The 26,180-nt window shown below is 44.2% G+C and overlaps 1 protein-coding gene across 1 annotated transcript; it reads left to right on the forward strand.

The window, feature by feature from the left end:
• The first annotated feature begins 1,446 nt into the window (after positions 1-1,446).
• On the forward strand, positions 1,447-3,957 carry LOC147619129 (pentatricopeptide repeat-containing protein At2g33680-like). Its single transcript, XM_086774420.1, has 2 exons — positions 1,447-2,545; positions 2,627-3,957. The coding sequence occupies exons 1-2, from the start codon at positions 1,447-1,449 to the stop codon at positions 3,955-3,957; spliced, it is 2,430 nt and encodes an 809-aa protein (XP_086630546.1).
• Positions 3,958-26,180: the final 22,223 nt, after the last annotated feature.

The raw sequence follows: 26,180 nt of genomic DNA on the forward strand, positions 1-26,180 counted from the left end.
AAAAGTTCTTAGCAAAGATCCCACTAATTTTAAAGAGGCTCTTCGTATTGCTTTGAAGAAGGAGGCCACTCTTCATATTGAGTCCACATTCCAATCTTCTCCAAGTGTGCCGATCCCACCACGAGTAGAGATAGCCTCAACATCTCAGGTACAAGCTCCATCCTTGGATCATAACATTGCACAACTTATGGCAGAATTTACTGATTTGAAGTTACACTTAGTCAATGCAAGGGCACCTAGGGTTCCACGAGTTGAGGATAAACCTAGGGATAGAAGTAGTGTCACATGCTATGAATGTCAAGAGAAGGGACACTATCGCACTGAGTGTCCAAAATTGAGAAAAAGAGAGGATAAAAGTTTAGCACTTTTAGAGGAAACATGCTCATAAGAAGAAGAGGAAACATTGATGCCATTAATGGCAAAAAGGGGTCGTAAAACTAGGAGCCAAGAAGAAGAAGAACAAGAAGATAAATCTGAAGAAGAGGAGAAAAATAAGAAGAAGAAGAAGTTATCTAGGAGAAAAATTGGACAATCTGACTTTCCTCTTGGACAAGGATCTCTTAGTTATGACCTCTTAATAGATCTTAGGGAGAAAACGGCACAAATCACATTTGGGCAGCTTTTGGCACTCTCTCCAAAGCTCAGAAAGGAATGGGGTAAGCTAGCTAGCACAAGGGAATCTAAGAAAAGAAGAAGAGGGATAATGGGTCTCCTATGACTCAAAAGGTGGATATTGATGTAGGAGATGATGTGCCTGATGATTGATGTCATCATTGAGGGGTAAACAATTTCTAATGCATACATTGATAGAGGTGCATCAATCAACGTCATGAGTGAAAAAATAATGAAAGATGCCGATTTAAAGTTGTCTTCTACTAACTCTCCCTATCGCATTAAACTTGCTAATAATACTAGGGTGAAAACCTTAGGAATTGTCAGGAATTTGGGAGTGGATGTATGTGATATTTCTGTGCCTATAACTTTCCAGGTCATTCCCACAAAGCTTGATGCTAGGGCTTACCCATTGATATTGGGTAGGCCATGGCTTCGCCAAGTGAAGGCAATTCAAAAGTGGGAGACAGGTGATCTTATTCTACAAGATGAGAATAAGAAGGTCCACTACAACATTAAGAGTTGTCGCAAGAAAGTGGTAAGAGGTGAACCTTCAACTTCCAAAAGTTCAGAGTCAGAGTCATCCGATGAAGAGGAGACAAGTGGTAGCTCCGAGGATTCCATCTAGGGGAGGTGGAGAGAGTTGCATTTAGTATTTTCCTGGGAAGAGATCAAGAGGATACTGAAGACAATGGAGCCTTAGAAGGGGAAGCGTCTTCAACCATGTTCAAGAAAGGAAATGTGGACCTCACTAGTCCTCACCACAACAGAATGAACTTCTTCTTAATGAGTCCATAGCAGGTATTGAAAGGGAGAATTACTTAAAAATGTTGGATGGAAGCCCACCGGTCGGAGACCTTTGCTAACGCTAACAGTAATATACACTTCCAAGTTTTTACATTGAAGTGGAGGTTTGATGGTGCTCTTTCCGAGTCGCCTCTTCAAAAATTCAACGATTGCACACATGTACAGAGAGAGGCGCAGTTCTGGCTCAGAGCATGGTGCTGGGGAGATGAGGAGGCACGCGCTTGTTCGGAAGAAGGCATGCCGCCTTCGGTTGAGGACTTTGCCTGCATTTTGCATAAGTGCAGAAAGGAGAGAAACCTAGCGGAGGCGCTGCGCTTGCATGACTTCATATGCCAAAGCGGGCTAGAAGCCCATTCATCACTCGGAAACCACCTTGTCTCTGTGCTGGTGGAAGTGGGAAGCATGTGCCATGCCCAGCAGGTTTTCGACAGGCTCGTGTATCGGCATGAATGCTCATGGAATTCTCTCATCTCAGGCTATGTTAAACGCAGAGAGTCACAACAAGCTCTCACCCTCTACCAGAAAATGCAGGAGAAAGATTCTCTGCATCCTAGTGGGTACACTTTTGTTGCCCTCCTCAAGACTTGCACCTTGCTGCAAGATCTGGATAGAGGACAACAATTACATTCTGAAATTACTAGAAAAGGGTTGCTGGAAACAGATGTTTTTGTGGGCAGCACCTTAGTCAATATGTATGCTAAATGTGGCTGCCTTCCTAAAGCACAGGAAGTGTTTGACAACCTCCCGGTTCGAGATGTGGTCTCTTGGACTGCCCTAGTTGCAGGATATGCAGAACATGGGCACGGTGAGGAAGCACTCAACTGTGTCGAACAGATGCAACATGTGGGCATCTCTCAGGACGCTGTCACACTTATTTGCAGCTTGAAAGCTTGTGGTAGCATAGGAGCCACAGAAAAGGGCCGAGAAATGCATGCTGAGATTGCCAGAAAAGGGTTGGAGAAAGAGCTTCTCACTGGCAGCACCTTGGTCTATATGTATGCTAAATGTGGCTTGCTTGGAGAAGCGCAAGAAGTGTTCACCAGGCTTCCGGTTAGAGATGTGGTCTCTTGGAATGCGCTTATGGCAGGATATGCCGAACATGGGCGTGCTGATGAGGCAATTGCCTGTTTCAAACAGATGCAAGATGAGGGCATCTTTCCAGATGCTGTCACATTTGTTTGCAGTTTAAAAGCTTGTGGCAGCATAGGGGCCACAGACAAGGGCCGAGAAATTCATATTGAGATTGCTAGAAAGGGGTTGGAAAGAGAGCTTATTGTTGGAAACACCTTGGTTGATATGTATGCTAAATGTGGCTTGCTTGCAACAGCACAGGAAGTATTTGACAAGCTTCCAGTTCGAGATGTGATCTCGTGGACTGCACTAATTGCAGGATATGCTGAACAGGGGTGTGGTAAGGAGGCACTTGACTGTTTCGAACAGATGCAACATGACGGTATCCTTATGAATTCTGTCACTTTTGTTTGCATCTTGAAAGCTTGTTGTAACATGGGAGCAACGGTTCAAGGTCAAGAAATACATGCCGAGATTACTAGAAAAGGGTTGGAAACAGAGCTTCCTGTTGGCAACACCTTGGTTGATATGTATGCTAAATTTGGCTTGCTTGCAACGGCACAGAAAGTGTTTGATAAGCTTCCAGTTCGAGAGGTGGTCTCGTGGAATGCACTAATGGCAGGATATGCAGAACATGGACGTGGTGAGGAGGCACTTTACTGTTTCGAACAGATGCAACAAGAGGGTGTTTACCTGAGTGCTGTCACATTTGTTTGCAGCTTGAAAGCTTGTGGCAGCATAGAAGCCACTGTCAAGGGCCGAGAGATGCATGCTGAGATTGTCAGAAAAGGCTTAGAGAGGGAGCTCCTTGTTGGCAGCACCTTGGTCGACATGTATGCTAAATGTGGCTCGCTTGCAGATGCACAAGATATGTTTGACAAGCTTCTGGTTCGAGATGGAGTCGTGTGGAATGCACTAATGGCAGCATATGCCCAGCTTGGAGAGAGTGAAAATGTTTTTCAGATCTTTGACAGAATGCTAGGAGAAGGTATAAAGCCAGATCTGGTCACATTTGTTAGTGTTCTTAATGCATGCAGCCACACAGGTCATGTGGATAAGGGCCACATGTACTTTGAGGCCATTAGCAACAAATATGGGTTTATCCCAACTCTTGAGCATTACACTTGCATGGTTGATCTCCTTGGGCGTGCAGGTCATATTGATAAGGCTATAGCAATGATCAGGAAAATGCCCTTGCATCCTGATATTGCGATGTGGCATACTGTATTGGGAGCTTGTCGAAAGTGGGGCAATGTGGAACTAGGAAGACATGCTTTTGAACATGCATTGCGGTTAGATGAAAAGGGTGCGGCAGCTTATTTATGTATGTATAACATTTATGCAGATGCTGCCATGCAGGAAGAAGCAAACAAGGTTGAGGCAATGAGAGTAGAAAATCAAGCATGTGAGAAGCCAGGACATAGTTGGTGGCTGGATGGGTGCAAAGTTATGTTTGGTTGGGGTTAAAAGACATTCAGAAAGAGAAAACATTTATGCAAAGTTAGACGATCCTTCACTTAAAATATCGATTGGGCATCATGGGACACTTCAATTGATGCAAAGGAATAGTATATTGACTGAAGGGTTGCATTGAGTGTTACGGGACATTTCAGTTCATGCAATGTGCCTTAATTGAATGCATCCAAGGGGACAAATATACATTATTGTCGAAAATCTCCTGGTCTCGGAACGACAGTTCCACACTTACTCCCCTCTAGTTGTATGAGATTGGTGGCCAGGCTACTTTGACTCCTTCGACGAGTCCAGCATTGACAATCTACTCTAACATACTTTGGTTTGGGTAACTTGTCTTCATGCTTGCATTGCATTGGATTATCTGGCATGCAAGCCCTCGGAACTTTGTACAAATTAAAATACTTCAATAATATACTTAGTATTGATGGGGGGGGGGGTGTTAGAAGTCATCTCCTGTTTATATTTATACACCAGGGCCTCTGTTGTGGGTGTGCCCATCCTTTATAAGGTGTTTTATCATTTTTCCTCACTCCTCGTATTTTTCCCTATTTTTTCCATTTTTTCCAGTGGTGGGGAGGGATGCCAGAGGTTGGCAGGAGCACTTCAGGGCTGGCCGACTATCTCATCTGCAGTCCTGTGGCTGGCCGACTGCCCACACATCATTCGTGGGCTTTTGGACTGCTGGCCGACTGGATGTATGCAGTCGTGGAGCTTTTCTTTGCTGGCCGACTGCTCATGCAGTCGTGGAGGCCCTTCAGTGCTGGCCGACTGCTCTCATAGGGGCATATAAATAGGCCCCATGCCCCCACCACTTCCTCATTCAGTTTTCTGCGGGATCTTGTGTATAGAGAAGAGTTTACACACCTCTCTCTCTGTGTTTCTTGTGCTGTCTATTTTTTGCAGTCTACTTTCTCTTGTCTACCCAAGTTTGGTTATCATTTCCGTTGCATATTCTGACATGGTATCAGAGCCCTAGGCTCGTGATAGATCTTGGGAGTTTTTGTGAGCAAGAGGGGGATTGTTAGGTTGCTGATTGGTGGACTGTTTTGGACTGTTCGGGAAGAGAAGGTGCAACAGAAGGCCAAAGGGGCTGGACAGCCACTTGCAGGTTTTACAGATTTTTTTTCCCACCCACCCACCGTTTCAGGGTACTCCCTGCGATGGCAGATTTACTAGAGATGGTTGAGAAGCACGTGAAGATTTCGACTCTCTCCACGTTCCCTGTGGATCGTCAATTGGACGGGTCCAATTACGGCATCTGGAAGGTCATGATGGAGTCGGTGCTGGAGTTATATGACCTTGCTGATTTTATCATCATCGGGGTTCCACGGCCGGAAGTAGAGGAAGGGGAGTTACTGTCGACAAGGAAGGACCGAGAGGCACAGGCACACATGTGGGATCGTGTCAACGCCAGGGTCCGGTCATTTATTTTCCTCAATTGCACACCACAAGTGATCAATCATGTGAAGCACATGACGCTGGCAAGAGGCATATGGGAGCACTTGGCTTCTTTGTATAACAAGGTATCACCCATGAAACGGATCTCCTTGGAAGTGCAGATGCGGGTTATGAACCCTGCAAAGTCTTCGATGATGCGAGAACACATTAACAAGCTGCAGGCGCTTCAGCAGGAAGTCCTACAAGCTGGGAAAGAGATATCATTTGAAGACACGGCCATCACTTTGCTGTCCCACTTGCTTGCTCAGTATTCTGCTTTCTATTCCTCGTTGATTACGAGTGGCAGGCTTACCATTACCTGGGAGGAGCTTGTGCCAATGGTCTTAGACCAGGAGGAACGTTTCATGAACCCTCAAAACAGCGGAGGTTTGGAGGCCTTAACTGGCCAACGGTCGAAAAGGCCGGAATAACAACAAGGGCAAAGGGAAGGCTTCACCGGAGAAGTCTTCTGAGAAGAAGTCTGATTCAGAACGAGAGAAGCTGAAGGTCGAAAGATCCTGTAATGATTGTGGCGAGAAAGGCCACTATTGGAGGAAGTGCCCTAAGCGAACAGGGAAGAGTGCTGATTCTTCAGCCTCAGCTGCAAAGACTCCGGCATTTGTGCACTTAGAGATGGTGGACTCCGATGCTTCATCATCTTCGAGCGAGGAGGCAGTTGGCTTCACCGCGAAGGATACCCGGGAATGGATTCTTGACAGTGGTGCTTCCAGGCACATGACCATCCCGTGACTTCTTTCTGGATCTGAAACGGCAGTCAGGTCGCATCTTTATTGGCGATAATTCCATTATTCCGATACATAGTGAGGGCCGGATGGAGATTATTCCCGACGGCAAGGGGGGCAAGCATGCTTCCCGTGTTCTTTATGTCCCTGCTCTGGGTTTTCATCTTCTGTCAGTGCATGAAGTATGCAAGACTGGCTTTCGGGTGGAATTTGAGGAGCATTCAGTTGCTCTAAGGGACCGTGGGATTGGCCAGGTTGTTTGGGAAGGCGGTGTGGAGAATGGTATCTACAAGCTCTCTGCACTCTCCTCATTGACAGGTTCTCAGGTCGGAGATTTGTGGCACTTTCGTTTTGGCCACTTAAATGTGGATGCATTGAGGCGAGCTTTTCGAGACCAGATGGTGGTTGGCTTGCCAGATGTTGGGAGTAGGCAAGGGCGATGCAGTTCTTGCATACGTGGTAAGCAGCACAGGGAATCCTTTCCGAAGCAGGCTTCCAGGCGGGCTTCGAAACCATTGGAGTTGATTCACACCGACTTGTGTGGACCTCAGCAGACACCATCTTTGGGAGGATCTCTTTACTTTATGCTGCTTGTTGATGATTGTACCAGATTCACGTGGGTCTACTTTCTTTCTCAGAAGGACCAGGCTTTTGCTCGGTTCAAGGATTGGCACGTGATGGTGGAGAAAGAGTCTGGATTTCAGGTCAAGACTCTCAGGGCTGATAAAGGAGGTGAATTCTCCTCGACTGTATTTCTCAGATTTTGTGTAGATCATGGCATCAAAAGGGAACTGGCCAATATAGGATCACCTTCGGAGAATGGAGTTGTTGAACGCAAGAACAGGACTGTGGTGGAGATGGCAAGGACCATGCTAGAGCATCGTGATCTTCGTTGTCCACTTTGGGGAGAGGCTATGGCAACGGCTGTCCATACCCTCAACCGATCTCCGACGACTTCAGTACCCCATATGACTCCATTTGAGGCATACTTTGGTAGGAAACCTGATGTCTCGCACTTCCGTGTCTTTGGGAGTGACGCGTATGTACATATTCCGAAGAAGCAAAGGGGGAACCTTGACTCCAAGTCCCGCAAGCTTGTATTTGTGGGGTATAACTCTGTTTCCAAGGGATACAGGTTGTATGATCAAGACAGGAACGAGATTATTGTCAGCCGAGATTGGTCTTTAACGAGCATGTTCCAGTATCCACTGTCGAGGAGCCGCCACTTCTTGGAGATCCAGAGGAGTCTGATGATGATTCCCAGTCTATCATTCCAGTTGATCAGCCTCAGTCTTCACAGGAGGTTGAGCCCACAGCTGGAGTAGAGCCCCCGCGAGCACAGGAGGCTCCACGATCTGTTCGAGTACCTAGGTGGTTATTAGACACCCTTCGGGAGTCAGGTGTCATGGAGCTACCCTCCGAGTGGACCACAGAGGACGGCCCTCGAAGATCACATAGAGTCCGAGATAAAAGCAACACAACGGAGCTTCTTTAGGTGAACTATGCTTTGATGTCTCGTATCATGCGGGACAAAGAGCCCACTTCCGTAAAGGAAGCCCTTTCACAGGATACTTGGTGGAGGAAAGCCATGCAGGTGGAACTTGATGCCACCGAGAAGAACCACACTTGGGAGTTGGTACCGAGGCCGTCAAAGCGGTCAGTCATTGGTGTCAAATGGGTCTTTAAGACCAAATATGTGTCTGATGGATCGGTGGACAAACACAAAGCCAGACTTGTGGCTAAAGGTTATGCTCAGCGGCTAGGCATCGACTATGAGGATACCTTTGCACCGACAGCGTGGATGTCCACAATTCGGACCGTTCTTGCCCTTGCTTATTCTCAGAGGTGGCCCGTGTATCAAATGGATGTAAAATCTGCGTTCCTTAATGGTGACCTGCAGGAGGAGGTGTACGTTGAGCAGCCTCCAGGCTTTATTGTTCCAAGATCTGAAGGGATGGTTTACAGGCTACGTAAGGCCTTGTATGGTCTTAAGCAGGCTCCCAGGGCTTGGAATCAGAAGATTGATTCCTTCTTTATTCAGACTGGATTTCAGAGATCGGTTGCAGATCCGAACCTGTATCTCTTTCAGGAACGCGGCATGGTCACGCTTATTATCCTTTATGTGGATGATCTCATTCTCACTGGCAGTCATGTGGAGCACATTAGAGTGACGAAGGCTGCCTTGTCAAAGGAGTTTGAGATGACCGACTTAGGCTTACTCCACTGGCAGACCCTGAGGGGGTTTTTCGTCTCTCAGCAGCGGTATGTTCATGAGTTGCTTGAGGCCTTTGGGATGGAGAACTGCAAGCCTATTACTTAGCCGATGGACCCGAACACAAAGTTAACCGTTATTGATCCTTGTGAGCCAGTTGATGCCTCGCAATACCGGAAGTTGATTGGTTCATTGATCTGGTTGCTGAACACTAGATTGGACTTGAGCTTCTCCGTGGGGCTATTGAGCTCTTTTATGCAGACGCCATTGAAGACTCATTGGGACGCAGGATTGCGGATCTTGCGGTATCTGTAGAGTACGAAGGATCTGGGACTCTTTTACACAGGAGGGAATGGAGTCAGGCTCCAAGGTTGAAGTGACTCAAATTGGGGAGGAGATCCGGACACGAGGAGATCTACTTCAGGATACAGTTTTACCCTCGGCTCAGGAGCAGTTTCTTGGAGCAGCAAGAGGCAGCCAACTATTGCCCTTTCTTCGACAGAGGCAGAGTACCGGGCTGCTTGTGGTGCTGCTTGTGAGGTTGTGTGGCTGCGGAGGCTGCTAGGCGAGATTGGGTTTCCACTGAAGGAGCCCACAGTCATCCAGTGCGATAACCAGAGTTGTATAGCTATTGCTCGGAACCCGGTCTTCCATGCCCGGACCAAGCATATAGAGATACAATATCACTTTGTACGTGAGAAGATCTTGGCTGGTGACATCTTGCTACTTTATTGTTCGACGGAGGACAATGCGGCGGACCTCTTCACGAAGTCTCTACCTCAGGCTACGCTCAGGCGGCACTCCAGCTCCCTTGGGTTGGTTTCACAGCTAGGAGCTGAGAGGGGGTGTTAGAAGTCATCTCCTGTCTATATTTATACACCAGGGCCTCTGTTGTTGATGTGCCCGCCCTTTATAAGGTGTTTTATCATTTTTCCTCACTCCCCGTATTTTTTCCTATTTTTCCCATTTTTTCCAGTGGTGGGGAGGGATGCCAGAGGTTGGTAGGAGCACTTCAGGGCTGGCCGACTGTCCCATCTGCAGTCCTGTGGGGCTGGCCGACTGCCCACACATCATTCGTGGGCTTCTGGATTGTTGGCCAACTGGATGTATGTAGTCGTGGAGCTTTTCTTTGCTGGCCGACTGCTCATGCAGTCGTGGAGGCCCTTAAGTGCTGGCCGACTGCTCTCATAGGGGCATATAAATAGGCCCCATGCCCCCACCACTTCCTCATTCAGTTTTCTGCGGGATCTTGTGTATAGAGAAGAGTTTACACACCTATCTCTCTGTGTTTCTTGTGCTGTCTATTTTTTGCAGTCTACTTTCTCTTGTCTACCCAAGTTTGGTTATGATTTTTGCTGCATATTCTGACAGGGGGGGTTTGCGGCCCCAGTGGTGGTGTCGTGCAGTTCTACTTTTAGCTTTGTTATTTAGTGTCCATTGCTTAAGTGTTGATGTGCTATCTATTTCCCAAGACAATATCCAGAAACGTTCACCCGGCTAATTCACACTTAGCCGGGTGTGTTACATGTTTACACACATAGAAGGGCTGTTCTCACACAGACAAACATGGGTACACATACATGATGGATACACACATAGGGACTCCGAAATACCCAACAACCCCCTCTTCGGAGAGAAGGTGGAGATGTCCCGAGATAGACCTTCAATAGCCGTTGTGATTTAGGCTCAACACTAAACTCTATTGCTCTATCTAAGACATGTTCTCTGCTTTAGACTCAGAGGCTAGTAAGCATGGTTTAGAGGCTAGTGAGCTTGGCATAAAAGGCTCAGAGGCTCAACAAACATGGCTCAGAGGCTTGACAAGCATGGGCGCGCAGGGACTCAGAGGTCTAGGGAACATGTGCCAAAAGAGCTCAACCACTTATGACTTTCACGTACAACAGTCTACTCAAAAATCAAACCTCCCTTGATCAAAACAAGGGTAGATTGGAATAGTGGAGCCTTTTATAACACCAACATTTAAAAACTGACAGACATGATGAACCCTTATTACAAATATATTTTGGGGGACGACTTGGGTAGACACTCACACACAAATAATCATGGAAAAATAAATTTTCTTGGTGGGAGAAAATCCTTTGGTAGGTAGAGTCCACCGCGACGAAGTCAACGTCGGTGGAGCCGCATGCGGGTAAGTACTGGCAAGGCTCTCCTAAACTTCCCCCTTCTAGACCAACGGACCACAAAATTGAGCTCCTCCCAGGTTTCAAACCCCCAAGTAAGTTTCCATATCGCCTAAGCAAGGCCATGGAGACATAGTTGAACCGTTAACTCCACGAATTGCGCCAATCTGGTTTCATATGCTCTAGTGTGTCTCCATTCGTAGCCCCGATCCTCTTTGTAAAAAAGAAGGATGGATCCTTTTGACTGCATAGATTATTAGGCACTCAATAAGCTGATGTTTAAGAGTAAGTTCCCTATGCCTCGGATTGATTACATCTTAGAGTGGTTGAATGGAGCGAAGGTGTTTTCATCAACCGAGCTTCCATTGTAAGTGTCCATGGTTAGGTGTACAAGTCCCATACATGGTCTTGGTCAGGTGTGCAAGTCCCACACATGGAGCAATGCTAGTTTGTACTATGAGTCATGCTTTGAAATGATGAAGAGGTGTGCTAGGCATTGCTCAGGACACCAGTTGTCATGTGCATCCCGCACTTGGATGCCACGTAGACATATCTGAACAAGAAGGTGCAAGACCTGGAGTGGAAACTGGTCCCATGTGAGCCCAATTCGGGACGAGTCAGCCACGGTTCCACTCTACGTGTCCGAGGTTAGGTGTGCATTGTCCTGCACATGAAGCAGTGCTAGTTCGTATTGTGAGTCTCCCTTTGGAATGATGTCAAATGATCTATGTATCTTGTTTGCAACCCGATGCTAGATATCTGCAGAGCATGTAGGATTTGCATGCAAAAAAGGGAGCTAGTCCATAGGGCTATCCCATGCAAGAGCCTAAGGCTCTTGCATGGGCATGGGGTAAGCTTAGAGTCACCCCAATGTGCCACGAGGGCCCCAAGGTGTGCCCACCAGTCCTAGTGGCCTGGGCAGGCTGTCGACTAACCCTAGGGGCTTGGCTAGGCAGCCAACGGGCCCCTGGGCCCTGCCTAGCTAGTCGGGCAAATGTGGGGGCAGCCCACATTACTTGCGCAAGGTTGCCCAACAGCCTAGTCCATGCGCAAGAATGGCCAGCCTCTTGTCCAGTGTGAAATGATGGATTAAATCAGCATTAAATGCGATTTTATCTAGTCGTGAGAATTATCCAAAATCCGACTCTTGTTGAGCTGGCCGACCAGAGCAAAAAAGGGGTATAAAAACCCAACGTTGAATTCAGTTTGAGCATCTCATTATTCACGAAGTGGTGGTGTGTTCCAAGGGCCAGGATAGCTAAGGGGAAAAAGCTCCAACTAAGGTGAAAAGTGCAGGTCAAGATTTTGTCTTTATTTTCAGATTTATATCATTCTAATAAAGCAAATACACCATTCGTGATAGGGGCCCTACAGAGGGTATTTGGGACCCAATACTGTGTCTACTCTCTCTCTCTCTCTCTCTCTCTCTCTCTCTCTCTCTATTTTTTCTACACATCTTCGTCAATATTGTGCATTATTATTGTCGTGAATGATTGCTGGATTTTGAGCACTGAAGTTATCGATTCTTCCACGAAACTTCCACATGTTACATTGGTATCAGAGCCTTCCAAGTGTGAAGATTCAGCAAGAAAAACTAGAAAAAAGAAAGAATTTTTTCTCTCGCTTGTGTGGTTGGTTTCTAGACTCTGGTGGACCACCCCTTTCGGTGTGACTCCTATTCTTGGAAAGACGGTTGGTTTTTAGCCTACGAAAGGCTCCGGAAAGGAAGTGCGCTTTCCTCGTATGGCATACTGCAACAAAGAGAGAGAATGACAAACTTCAGAACAGAGTGCACCAGGCAATCCTTCGAGGGTGGCAGAATCGTGTGTGTGTCACCAAGTTGGTCCTCTCACTAGTCTTGAATTGCGTTTCACACAATGTCTGGAACCAAGGTGTGAATGGGGATTTTCCACAAAAGAAAGCTGAAGCATTCACTGGCATATTTTGGCTTGAAGTGTTAGCTATAGAGCATGAGCAACATGGGATATTATTTGCTGATGTGACGGTTTTGGTCGTGTGTATTGGAGGCTCCTAGAAGTATGGGATGCTAGAATTGTCGCCTACACAAGGATCTCATATGGGGCATATTCTAGTGGTATGGGACGCTAGAATTGTCGCATATGCGGTTACAAAACTATAAAATTATTTATTAGTATCATGGATTGGCTGATTTTAGTCTATGAGCTATTTTGAAGCCAACAAGGCAAGTATTATGCGCTCGTATGGTTGGTCGACGATATGCAAGACTGTCCTAGACAACAGAGTGCCAGTTGAGCTTCCATGTTGTCCGTACAGTGGACAATGGGCTGGGTAGTTTCTCTCTTCCCTTTGTGCTGGCCGTACAGTGGGCACAGCAGTGCAGTTTCTCCTCTCTCCCTTGCACTGGCTGTACAATGGATAGCGGGGCTGGACAATTTCTCCTCTCCCCCTTGCACTGGCTGTATAGTGGATACCAGGCCGGGTGGTTTCTCCTCTCTCCCTTGCGCTGGCGGGGCTGACCGTATAGTGGACAAGCTGGACAACTACTTCTCTCTCTCTTCACCACTCCCTCATGGCCATGGGTTCAAGGGCTGTTTTTGGAGGAATCTGGAATAAGGATTTGAGAGTTTTTTTTGGGGTTATTTTGGAGACATCGGGGACTGATTTGAGGCTCTGTTTTGGGGGTTATTTTTGGCACCGTATAGGGCTGTTGTTCGAGGCTCATATGCACTAGTTTATGGTGTTGATTGGTGCCCAGTTTCTTGAACAAGTATTTGTGGAGCTTTGCGGAAAATCCGGTGCAGGACTGCACCCGCATCTTGGTTTGGTTATAACCTTTATTCATAGGATTAAAGACGTTCTTAGGGGGGCCGATCATTCCGGCTCAGTGCAATGTTTTGATATTGTTTATGGTTATTTCCGTTGTGTATTCATATCTTTGTTTGGCATCTGAAGTATCTGTTCATTGATTGGATCCTTGTCTGGTTTTAGTGTGCATGATATGTTCCAACAAATGATGCGAGCAATTGTAGAACGGAATACCAAATTGGAAGAGTAGAAGGCGCATATCTTGCCCCCCCCCGAGAAGAGCGCACCCATTTTCTAGCCCCTTTTCTTCCGTCTCCTCCTCCCTCTCCTTCCATTTCCCAGATCCCGATAGCAAATCCTCTTATCAAATGACCCCTTTGAAGGGTTACGATCGCAGTTGAGCTCGACGCTCGAGTTGTAGATGCGAGTAATGGAAGATTCGAATGATGGAAGATTGTGCGAGAACATCCCGTGCTGTTGCACAAGTAGACGCTAGGCGACACGTGGAATACAAAAGATACCTTGTGGCTTTGGACGCAAGAATGATACCAGCGGCTTCTTCGAGTCATTTTCTCGAGAAAATGAACTTCAGTAAGTATAATGGTAAACTCGACCCCACAACTCTTTATTCTTGGTTGCATTAGTTTGAAGCTTATTTTGTTGCAATTAGAAAAAATGATACTGACAGAGTAATCTTGACTAGTTGGTACCTGGAAGGTGAGGCCATTCCTTGGTGAACCGAGTGGGCTCACGCCCACACCAGGTTAGGTATGGCGGCTTATGTTGGGACGAGTTTGTCCTTGACCTTAAGCGGTGGTTTCTACTATTGCATTATCTTGGGCGACTCGAAGGCGAGTTTAGGGGGTCACGTCAAAACGCGCAACCAGTCCTTCAATTTGCCAATAAAATTTCAAACGTATGTTTGTAATTAGGTCTATCTAACAAGGACAAGAAAGGGCAGTTCCTTTATGGCATGGACATGCAAATCCAATGGGAGGTGCGTATGTTTAGGCCAACCACCTTCGAAGACGCACTCTCGCTTGCACAAAGTGCTGAAATGAAGCGCAATGGCGGAAAGCCCAAGAATTCCTAGCCTGCCACTCCCAAGGCAACTGCCTCGAGGGAAAAGGCCAGAACCAGATGGGGTCTTCCCCCAAGACGGAGCATGGGAGCCTTTGGCTCCAAGAACTCGACCAATGCGCCCAAGCTTACTCAAGACCAAAAAGCTCAGGCAGGCAAGACCGGTGGGAAATTGAGTGCTAAGGAGACAGCTCAATACAAGGGGGTCACCAAGACGAAAGAAAAAACCACTCATGGACACTTGTGTGACATAACATGCCCACTCCAGTCTGAGTCAGTAAATACATGTAGCTGTGATTTTCTTGGGTTAAAATAACCCGATGTGCTTGGTGCCCTTTAGATAACGGAACACTTGTTTGATAGACTGTTAATGCTTTTTGTTTGGGCTATGCATAAATCTTCTCACAATATTGAGATCCCATACTAAATGTCAAGCTTGGTCTTACATAAGAAGATAAGGTATCCAATAGCTTCTTGATACATGTCAGCATTAAAAGGGTCACCTACATCTTCAAGACTAAGTCCCAAACCAAGTTCCATAGGTGTGGCAATAACAATAGGTTTGCAGCCTCCAAGATTGAACCTCTTCAACAATGTCTCTATGTATTGTGCCTGTAACATAACAATACTATCATTACGTTGCCAAAACTCAATGCCCAAATATTAGTGCAACCGGCTAAGATCCCATATTACAAAATATCTGTAAATAAGCTATAAAAGTTGAAATATGATCATCATCATGGCCTATGAAAATCATGTCACCAACATATAGTACAATGATAAAAAATTCATCTTTAGTCTTCTTAATGTAGAGGGTATTGTCAGCAAGATTGTTGCAGAAACCTTGTGCTGCATGTAGCTTCTTATACCATGCTTTGGGAACTTGCTTAAGACCATACAAAGCTTTTTTTCAATGTGCATACTTTTGATTCTTGACCTTTCTCAAAAAAATCGCGAGACTGAGATACACATACCTCCTCATTCAGATCTCCATTCAAAAAAGCAAATTTGATGTCCAATTGGTATACATTTCAACCTTTATGTGCTGTTAATGCAATGATACTCTGCATGGTAGTCATATGACATGTGGAGCAAACGTCTCACCATAGTCAATGCCTTTTTTGTGTGCAGAACCCTTTGCAACAAGTCTTGCTTTGTATCGCTTGACACTACTGCCAGCTTTATGTTTAAGATTGTAAACCCATTTCGTGCCAATAGCCTTCTTGCCATGAGGTAAATTAGACAATTCTCAAGTATCATTTTGAGGAAAGCATCATATTTAGATTGCATAGCACTCATCCATTGTTTTGATTCCTTTGCTTCATCAAAGGAGACATGGTCCTCTTCATTACATAAAATGTCAATAAGAGCATGACCTACGTCAACGTGAGATGCGTGATGAGAACTTGCACGTGTTCTGTTAGGCAAAGGAGTGGCCAATCAGTGTTTACACTAGCCATTTGGGAATATTTTTTGACTCGTCAATTTCTCTTCTTTTCTCATCAACTGTATCATCCACATTTGCCTGATCAATAGGCTGATCTGTGGGTTGAAAAACATGTTGATTTTTAACCCCTGTGGGTTGATTTTTAGTATTCCTTTGAGTACCAAATGGTTTACATCAATGTGCCCTGCATTGAACAATGGAAGAAGCATGTCAAATATATCGAGTAAACATATATTTTGTTGTTTTTTACACAAAAGCAAGGGCTGAATTGCATCTTCCACAAATACGTCCCTACTCACAAAAGAATCCGCTTCGTAGTAGGATGATAGATACGGTAACCTTTACTTTCCAAGCTATACCCCACAAAAATACATTAGCTATACTCCACAGTCTTATTGTCAAGCTTGTTACAAATTTGCTTAGGCATAAGTACATAAGAAAGACAACCAAAAATGCGTAAGTGAGTCATAGAGGGCTTTCTTTGACCTTATGAGCGATCAAATTATGGAGGTCCAAGCATTGGTTCGGTAGAGCTTGAGGGGTTGACTACCCTTGAGGTTCCATTTGCGTGATCAATACACTTTCACGCTTTAGACGGGTTATACTCCTTGGTGTTGACATGCTTGTTATGAAGCTATAACTTCCCTAAACGGGGTCGTTACTCCTTTCCTATACACTATGTAATCCCCACACTAGCTTAGATGTTTCACATTGTATATGGCCATTGTATATGGCCAAAGGCCCACTGTTGTAACAAAATCTAGCCATATAACACTTGAATATGTAATGATAACATGTTTTGGGCACCCCATAAATATAGGCCCACTTCTATACAAGTGACTTATGAGGATGGTGTAAGGTCACTTTTCATAATACAACCTACTATTGAGATCAAGTTTGGGAGCTCCTTCCTTCTTGCTTATCTTGTTCCTTTTGAAATTATTCCATGCTTCTGTTTATGCTTGTTTAGTCTTGCTGAGATGTTTGCTTGCATGTGTGAGTGCTTAAGTGAGTGTGTGTGCTTGAGGTAAGCTTACTTGATTCTAGCTTTAGATTAGTTGGTGTGGAGTGTGATTGAGAGAGAAAGAAAGAAAGAAAGAAAGCTGTATTAACGTCTACTAAAGGCTGAACTCGACCTATGAGACAAATCAATGTACAACTGTCAATGTCTTTTGGATGTCCAGAAAAAAAAGGACAAAATGAACATGAAATAAACTATGAGTGTGATGGATGGAGCACTACTGCTAGAGGTGCAGTATGTAACCTATATGCGCAGGGTATACAAGAATGCAATGCAGATCTGTCTAGCTCTAACCAGTACCATAATGGGGGTGTAATATGTGATACATAGGCGATGGTGAGGCAAAAATACCTCGGAGCATGATCTCCGAGTGTGTAAGTGAACTAGCCGCTCCTGGATATGGTGCTGATGTCGAGCCCGTATCTTTGTGATCTCCCTCTGATGTAGTCTGGTGGGAGTCTAGTAGCCTCGTGCTCTCGGTCTCCGTCTGGCTCGGAGGTCCGTAGCGCGTTGAAGTGTAACCCCCTCCTATGTCAGAATAGGCATTGGGATAGATCTCTAGAAGAAATTAGTGAGCTGGAGCTGTCGCCCACCTCTCCCTATGGTATGAGTCCGTAGCAATGTCTCTCTGTGGCACGCTGTCTCTAGCAAGAACTGGCCAAATCTGCACTGGTTTGCGGACTCCATAATCTGGCGGAGTGAGGGATGTCCACTGAAGATGGTGGTGTATCTCTCTCTCATGACACTATATGCTCTGCATCTACATACATAATGTTCCTCACTCTCAACCTCCTCTCCTAGCATAGTTTGCATATCCTCTCTGCTCTGGGATCCGTGCTGCCCTACCTGCCTCAATCTCAAGCTGGTGTGATGACACTATGAGCTGGCCAATCACCACTCGGGCAGTGTGAGGCATGTACACATCCGCTGAGATATGCATAAACTGATCTCTGTAGTATAGCATCTTCGGCGGTAGAGGCTGACTGGGTGTAATCCAAGACTCTTGAGGGTATCGCTGCCAGAAATCCTGCCGAAGGACTCTATTCCTCTCACTGTGAGCTGGATGTGTGGTGCATGTATATCATACTGGAAAGGTGGCAGATGATCTATGTCAAGACCATGTTAAGTGAGCCACTATATCATCTGTGAATACCATGATCTCCTATCTCCACTCTCTACAAGCTGCCTGGATGCCTCAAAAGCTCTATGTGAGAGTCGATTTGATGGCATATCTCTGATCCTCTGTATATGAAGCAGATCGTCTGGAAGAGGGCCTCTACTAGCATAGGAGGTGCAGCAAACTCCGTTCGGACAATGTCATGTGGGACGGAGGGTTTGCTGCGGATCATTCGTGAGAGCATGAGAATCTGAGGCCTCTCTATTTGAGACCATGTAGAGGTGGCGAGCCCAAGTGCCCATACTGCTGCAGCATACATCAAAGCACGGGTGACTAGTGTGTCAAACAACCACCCCTTCGTGCGGGGCTCCTGGAAGTGTGCCTGGTGACACTGTCTCTCTAGCATGGCCAGAGCTGCATACCCTCGTGTGAGTCTATCCCTGGCTGCCTGTGCCATAGTAAATCCGCCCTGAGGTGCGGAAAATCATGGCCTTGGTTTTCCCAAGGTTCAGTGTAAGCCCCCTTTGTGTGCAGAAGTCATCGAGTAGTGCATGGAGATGGTGTTGTAGTCCCATCTGCGACTTATTGACCAGAATAATATCATCTGCATATAGCATAATGTGGACTGTGGTACCTGAGATGTCTACCCCGTCCCCACCACTGTTGTAGTCAGCCACCTCATCAATGTATAGCCCAAATAGTGTAGGAGAGAGTGGGCATCCTTGCTTCACACCTATGGTGCTAGCAATAACATCAGATAGCCCCCCGAGGCATCGTATGCGCCCGAAGACCTGCTCATATAAAGCATAGATTCCCCAAACCATCTCTGATGGGATCCCCAATGATTGTAGGCACTGGAAGAGTCTCTCTCGTGGCACCGTGTCAAATGCTTTGTGGAAATCCACAAAGCAGTAGTATAATCTCTTCTCCCGCGCCCTAGCCTGGTCAATCAGACATCTCAGAGTGAATATATGGTCAATAGTGGAGAAAGCTCGTCGGAATCCAGCTTGCCCTGGTGCTCGCAGTCCCTCCTTCTCTCTGCATATGAGCTCAACTCTGCCTCGAGCACTGTGCCATAAAGTTTGGCCAATGTATAACCAATCATGATAGTCCTATAGTTGCTGGGGTCTAGCATGTCTCGATGGTGTGCATAGTCCACTCAGCTGGTAGACCCTCCACTAGTGCCCTATTAAAGAGGTGAGCAACAAAGGGTCCCAGTGTGTCAGCTGCATAAATAAGATGCTCACTTTGTATACCTGTGTGGCCAGTAGATCTCCCATGTTGTAACCGGTGGTGGATAGCTCTCTCTACAATCGAGGTGGTAAAGAAAGTAGAGGTGGTAGGGTGGGATTCCTGTGGCTGTGGTATGGGCGGCTGTTGAGAGAGAGAGAGAGAGAGAGAGAGAGAGAGAGAGAGAGAGAGAGAGAGAGAGAGAGAGAGAGAGAGAGAGAGAGGAAGCTTTCTAGCTTCTCCCTCATAAGTGATTAGATTGTGGAGGTCCAAGCATTTGTTTGGTAGTGCTGAGGGCTTGACTACCCTTGAGGTTTCCATTCCCACAATCAATGTGCTTTCACACTCTAGACAGGTTGTACTCCTTATTAGTGTTGACATGTTTGCTATATGAAGTTACAACTTTCCTCGATAAGAGGCACCATTGCCAGCGAGTAGAGCTAGTGTTAGAGTGGAATAGAGACCACTTTATTGATCCATTTCTTGTTTTTTCTTACTCATGGGTTGCAATACTTGTGGTACTAGATTTATGTGTGATTAGATAGCTTTTTCTAACCCATAATACTTCTTTGTGTTTTTTTGTTGTTTTTACTTCATTAGTGGAGATGAATGGTTGAGTTGAGCTCCCCCTTGCAAGATTGAGGTTAGCAATCTCGCATGTGAGGCTTTTACACATTAACATCATAAGCATTATGTTAGATTACCGTAGCACCACCACGGGCGCTACCACAGGAGGGGACGGCCTCTGGCTCCACCTAGTCACAGAGGAAGAATGAGGATTACCCCTCATCCCCCAGGCTATATAGTGTGTGGCCTGCCGTCCACACTAGCCTGGCCGCCCATGACTCTGCATGGGCATCCTCTCCCACTGAACCCCGGATGGCCACGTCCTCTCGGCACTTCGGTCGAGGCATTGACGCTAAAGCCTCGTCTGTCCATCCGGTCTGCCGCCGCGTCGGTCTCACAGGCGTTACAGCCTACGTGACACATTAGATTAGGTTCAATAGGCTAATTAGGCTAAACTAGGAATTTGTTCATTATATTCAAAGGATAAAAATCGGCCCATTCTTTTAATTAATTCAAAATAATTATTCATTTGGATCTTTATATGGTAGAATAATCATCTTAGAACCATTGCTAAGCTAGTACTAAGCAAAAACCAAGAAAAAGATAAGAAAACAACTCTCTGTAAAGTGGAATCATTTTCCAATAGAATTGTTCTGATCTTACTAGTAGGATCGTTTGGGGTAGAATCGCTATCCAAGCCCTAGAGTCGGATTGTTCTGAGACCAGGTTGGCAGGATCATAGACTTGACATTTGGGATCGTCTGCATGCACATTAATAAACATTTAATTGGCCATAACAATCATGAATGTGGAAAATCAGTGCCAGTGTACCTGCTAAAATATTTATTGACAGTGCAATAATTACCCCACAATCGAGGCACCATCGGCCTGGCATTGACAATTAGTAGAGCAGAAAGATGGATTATTCTGATCCTAGGAGGTAATCACCCGATCCAAGTCTCAGATCATAAGTTAACTAGAATCATTATGATCTAAGGGTTGAATTGTTCAAAGTCTAGAATTACTAGGGTTTTATCGTTTTGATTCCATAAGTGGGATGACCCAGTTCTTGAATCGTTACAGTAGAATCGTTTTGGTTAAATCCTTCTGATTGGAATTGTTTCATCAAGGATTGTTTCATTTGGAATTGTTTTGTCTAGAATTGTTTTGAGTAGAATCATTTTGGACAAGCATTGTCAGAGGTGCATTGCCCAAGTAGAATTGAAATTCTCTCCTTGAAGTTTAGATTTGTGGGTAAAAAGCTAACAAAGTATTTGAGAGCTTGGCTCTAAGCTTTGGGAAGGATTAAGAAGGTGATTAACACAAGATAATGTCCAAAAATCACACACACAACTAAGCTATGTTACTTCCTTAATTTCTCACACTCTCTCCATCAGTAAAAGTAGACATGGTTGCATAAGATAGAGAAGAAAGGCAGGAAAGTGGAAGAGAGGGAAAAAACAAATACACAACCTCTTTTCATGAGAAAGGAGTCTTGCACTTCCTCCAACCACCCAAATCACCTTTTCTTGATATTTTATTCAAATTTAAAAAGATTACAACTTTCTTTATCCTAAGGTTTGCATTTGAGGCTTTATTTTCTAGTTAGCTAATATTCTCATGCTACCAAAGAAAGGAAAAAAATTTAAATGTGCATTGGCTTTTACAAACTTGTGGACTCGCTATATTAAAGCTAATCACTTACAAATAAAATTTTACAAAGGCATAAATGCCATCAAATAAATATTTTTGCCAGTGTGGAACACTTTGTCGATACTTTTTTGGTACCAAAAATAGGGGTTATCATTCCTCCCACAATCAACAAAGTGTCCTCACGAGCATAAGAAGAAACTCCTTTGCCATTGTTGAACCACATCTCATCAATATTCACTCTCCTAACACCCTTCTTGGAATTTGTACATATTTTGCGATATTGCCCGTAGATACCCCACTTGTATGAAAAGTTCTTAATGTACGGCCAGACTCGCGGTTCTTTACCAGGCGGGAGGGATTGAGGCAACCATGGGATAAAAGTTACTCTAGGGATAAGAGGCTGATCTTCCCCAAGAGTTCACATTGACGCCCCGAGACAGAATCAATATTCTTTTTATATAGCCAGAATTAGCCCGACTGCTTCTCTATACTAAATTGAATCGAACAGATGGGATTCTATTTGTGCGGTGAAGTAAGACCAAGTCCATGAGCTTCCTGGTAATGATGATGCGCGATCTTCTATGCGCGATCTTCTATCGAGACGGATATTGGATAAATCACCATTAGTTGACAGCTCCCAGATTCAGGGGAACCTAGGATTATTTTGCGAGCAATCCCGCGAAGCGTGAAACGACAGAAGTCTTTGATTTGAGAACCCGAGATAAGGTCACGGCACTCGGCTCGGGTATAACTGCGTCTTTGCTACAATGATTTGGTGTAACATCAGCTTTGCTGCCCGACTCGAGTATTGAATCGCTACTTGGGTTTGGTGTAACACGGTCTTCGCCACCCGACTACGGTATTGGATGATTCCCAATATGTAGTTACTATTACCCAACCAATATCTGTATAGTATTGAATCAAGGATTGAAAGGGATTGTGGATATCGTATAGCGTTGATGGCGTAATAACGACTCTATTCTGGGTTGGGGCAGTCTATCGAGACAGATGGTAGAAATCTAAGTTAAATGATTTTGGTTTGAAATTGCCGAGTAATAGTAATTGGTCATTATGAAGTACATAAAAATATATAAAAGTTCTTAATCATAAGATTTGTTTATTTCATTTTTATTTTCTATGATTGAGAAGAAAGCTCCCTCCTAATTTCATTGGTAGAATTTTTATTCTGGGTGTACTTCTCACACTTCTCACAAACACCTTCTTCTATCACTCTTCTTCTCAAACTCCACACTAAACGAAACTCCTTCTCACACACCTCAAACTGATAAGGCAAAAGAACAACTCTAAATACAAGCAAGAACATCTCCCCAACCGATCATGAAAAGAAATGCTAACTCCACCTTGAAAGTTCATCACCCAAAAATGCCATGTTGAAAGCCAAATTGCATTTTATAAAACCCATCAAAAGATTGAATTTCAAAAAATTCCCTCACAAAAGATTTTCGTGAAGCACTCCACCCATGTGACTCCCAAGCTTCTTTTGCTTTTGCAAAAGAAGAAAAAGCTAACCTTCCTAAAACTTTGTTGCTTGGTGTTTTATGTGCCTTTGGAACATCTCCTTGTTAACTCCTTCAATCCTTAGATCTCCCTATGAAGCTTCGGCCCACCATGTATGTAAAGAAGTGCTGAAATTTAGCTTTGTGTACATGCGTGTGAACACTTACTTGTGTAGGATCATTTACACCTTGCTTTGTAAACATTTGGAATTAAAGTTTTAACATTTTTATTTTTAGTGCAGGAGTCCATTATTTTGCAAGACGTGGCCGTTCTTGGATTCTTCATCTACTAGCTTTCACTCTAACCACAAGCCATCTCCACGAACTGCTCCTCTCCACACCAACTGTAGGCATGGGTGCTTGTGGCTACAGTTTGTAACAGCCACCATAGCTAGATGTCACCACAAGAAATGAAGCTATGGTGACTGTCTATAAGTTGCAGTAACACTGCCACAAGCTTTAGTCATGTTGCCCCTCTGTCCATAGGTAGTTAGCCACTTGAGTGGTAATTTAGAGCGACCTCTTTAAACTTCAAATTGTGATGAATATGCCTTAATCTTCTCCACATTAAGATCAAAATGAAACCACAAAATAAACAAACCCTATTAATGCTATTGTAAATACATGCATGCCTAAACCCTAAACCCTAAACCCTCTTAATCTTCTCCACATTAAGATCAAAATGAAGCCAAAACATCAGTAAACCCTCTTAATGCTATAGTAGATACTCTTGGGAACATGCATGCCTACTCTTCTTGTTCCTCATGGTTAGATTTGTCGATAAATAATACACAACACCACCTCCTTCCTCTTCCACTTATTCAATTCATTTGTCAATAAAGCTCTTGAATTTTCTAGCAGTACCTCCATAATGAAGATTTATCATTGAAGATATGAAATTACAACAACACCTTCAATCTTTGCACCTTTCAAAGCTTGCTTTCTCTCGATAGACACACCAGTAAAATGCCCTCCTTGTAGTCCAGATTTGGATAAAAAGAAAGTATATGTTAAGAGCTTGGATCTAAGCTTTAGGAAGGATTAAGAAGGTGATTAACACAAGTTAATGCCCAAAAATCTCACACACAACTAAGCTATCCTTGATTTGACACTCTCTCCAGCTCACTAAAAGTAGACATGGTTGCATAAAATAGAGAAGAAATGCGAAAACAAGAAACTGGAAGAGGGGGAAAAAAGAAAGACACAATCTCTTTTCATGAGAAAGTGTGTGTTTGGGGTAAGGTCTCGCGATCGAGTCTTACTTCTAGCTCTCATCCGTAAGGACACTGTTGGTAAAAATAAAAATCTCGCATTACAAAAAAAAGGAGTTGTGCACTTCTCCAACCACCTAAACCACCTTTTCTTGATATTTTATTCAAATTTAAAAAGAGTTAAACTTTCTTTATCCCGAGGTTTGAATTTGAGGCTTCATTTTCTAGTTGACTAAGGCTCTCATGTTACCAAAGAAAGGAATAAATTTAAATGTGTATTGGTTTTTATAAAATTATGAATGAGCTAATAAAGCCAATCACTTACAGAGTGGTAATAAAATATTGTAATGAAATTTTACAAAGGCATAAATGCCATCAAAGGTTGATAAAATATTTCTTTTTTGCCAATTCAGAACACTTTATCGAAATTTTTTTGGTATAAAAAATAGGGGTTATCAAGGATCGTTGGTCCTATTGAGACAAAATTCATAGACAAAAAAAATTAGAAAAATATCCAATCCAAGGGATTTTTACCAAAACCTCAAACTTGACCTACTAAATTCTGAAGAAAAACCATAAAAAACATAAAACCACCTTGAAATATAAAAAAATCAAGAAAAAATACCAAAAATTTCAAAAAGTTGCCAAAAGAAAGCCATAAAAAATAAAAAAAAAGAATAAAAACCCAAAATATCAGGAAACCATGAAAAGTCATAAAAAGAATCTCAACAGTGATTATGGCATTGGACCAAGTTCTTATTATGCATTTACGTTGGGCTCTAGATTTTGTAGTTCAAAAGCAAATTAGAAATCCTTCACGATAGAGGATACCAAATCACGATTGTGAGGCATTAACCCAATTTAATGTCCAAACATGAAAATGACCAAATGAGGCCGTGGACTATTTATAGGAGAGTTGTCAAAAGGAGCCAAAAGGTCCCGAGCTAGAAGACCAATGGGTGAGAGAAGGGCCATAAGCAAACATGTTAGAGGCCAGACTAGTAACACAAGGATGAGTGAAGTGTACATTTTACAATTTTATGGCTTCCACACAACTAACTAAGTCCAGACTAGTAACATAGGGACGAGTGAAGCATAAGTTGTACAACACTATGGCTTCTACACAACTAACTAAGTCCTAGTCTTCATCGATGTGAACAGGATACTCTTGGAGAGATGGCCAATGCCGTCCTTGCACGGAATTGAGGTTGACCTCTGTGGATAACCTGCGCGAGTGGTATAATCGGCTAGTGGTGGGAACTAGGAGTTCTACTTGGACCCCTATGAAACATGATGTATATCCCAACAAGAAATATCAAGAAGATTAGACCTATAGCCATGGATATTGAGACAAAAATGTTGGAAGGTCATGGCATGGCTGTCTACATACCACATGCATAGTGCAACGTAGTCAAAATATCAAGCGATCAAAACTAAGTGAGACTAAAAACCGAGCAAATATGAGAGAAATTTATAGCTTTGTTATATGAAAAGTCCCTTTCCAAGGAAGTATTTTCCTTACTCTTACTCTTTTCCTTACTCTTATCCTCAGAACAATTATTTCTCTCTTTAACCTTGGTCTTGGAGAGATGGCCAATGCCGTCCTTGCATTTGTTGGGAGAAAGCAAACTTTGAAAGGTGCAAAGATTGAAGGTGTTGCTGTATTCTTCAATAGGATATTCTTGAAGAGATGGCCAATGCTGTCCTTACACGGAATTGAGGTTGACCTCTCCGGATAACCTATGAGTGGTATTATCGGCTAGTGGGAACTAGGAGTTCTACTTGGACTCCTATGAAACATGATGTATATCCCAACAAGAAATATTGAGAAGATTAGACATATAGCCATGGCTATTGAGACAAAAATGTTGGAAGGTCATGGCCTGGCTATCTCCATACCACATGCATAGTGCGAGGTAGTCAAAATATCGAGCGAAGATCAAAATTGAGCGAGACTTAAAATCGAGCAACTATGAGAGAAATTTATAGCTTTGTTATATGAAAAGTCACTTTCCAAGGAAGTCTTTTCCTTACTCTTATCCGTGGAA

This window comes from Cibotium barometz, chromosome 34 (genome assembly GCF_041138505.1).
Source record: "Cibotium barometz isolate CiBa-2024 chromosome 34, ASM4113850v1, whole genome shotgun sequence".
NCBI lineage: Eukaryota > Viridiplantae > Streptophyta > Polypodiopsida > Cyatheales > Cibotiaceae > Cibotium > Cibotium barometz.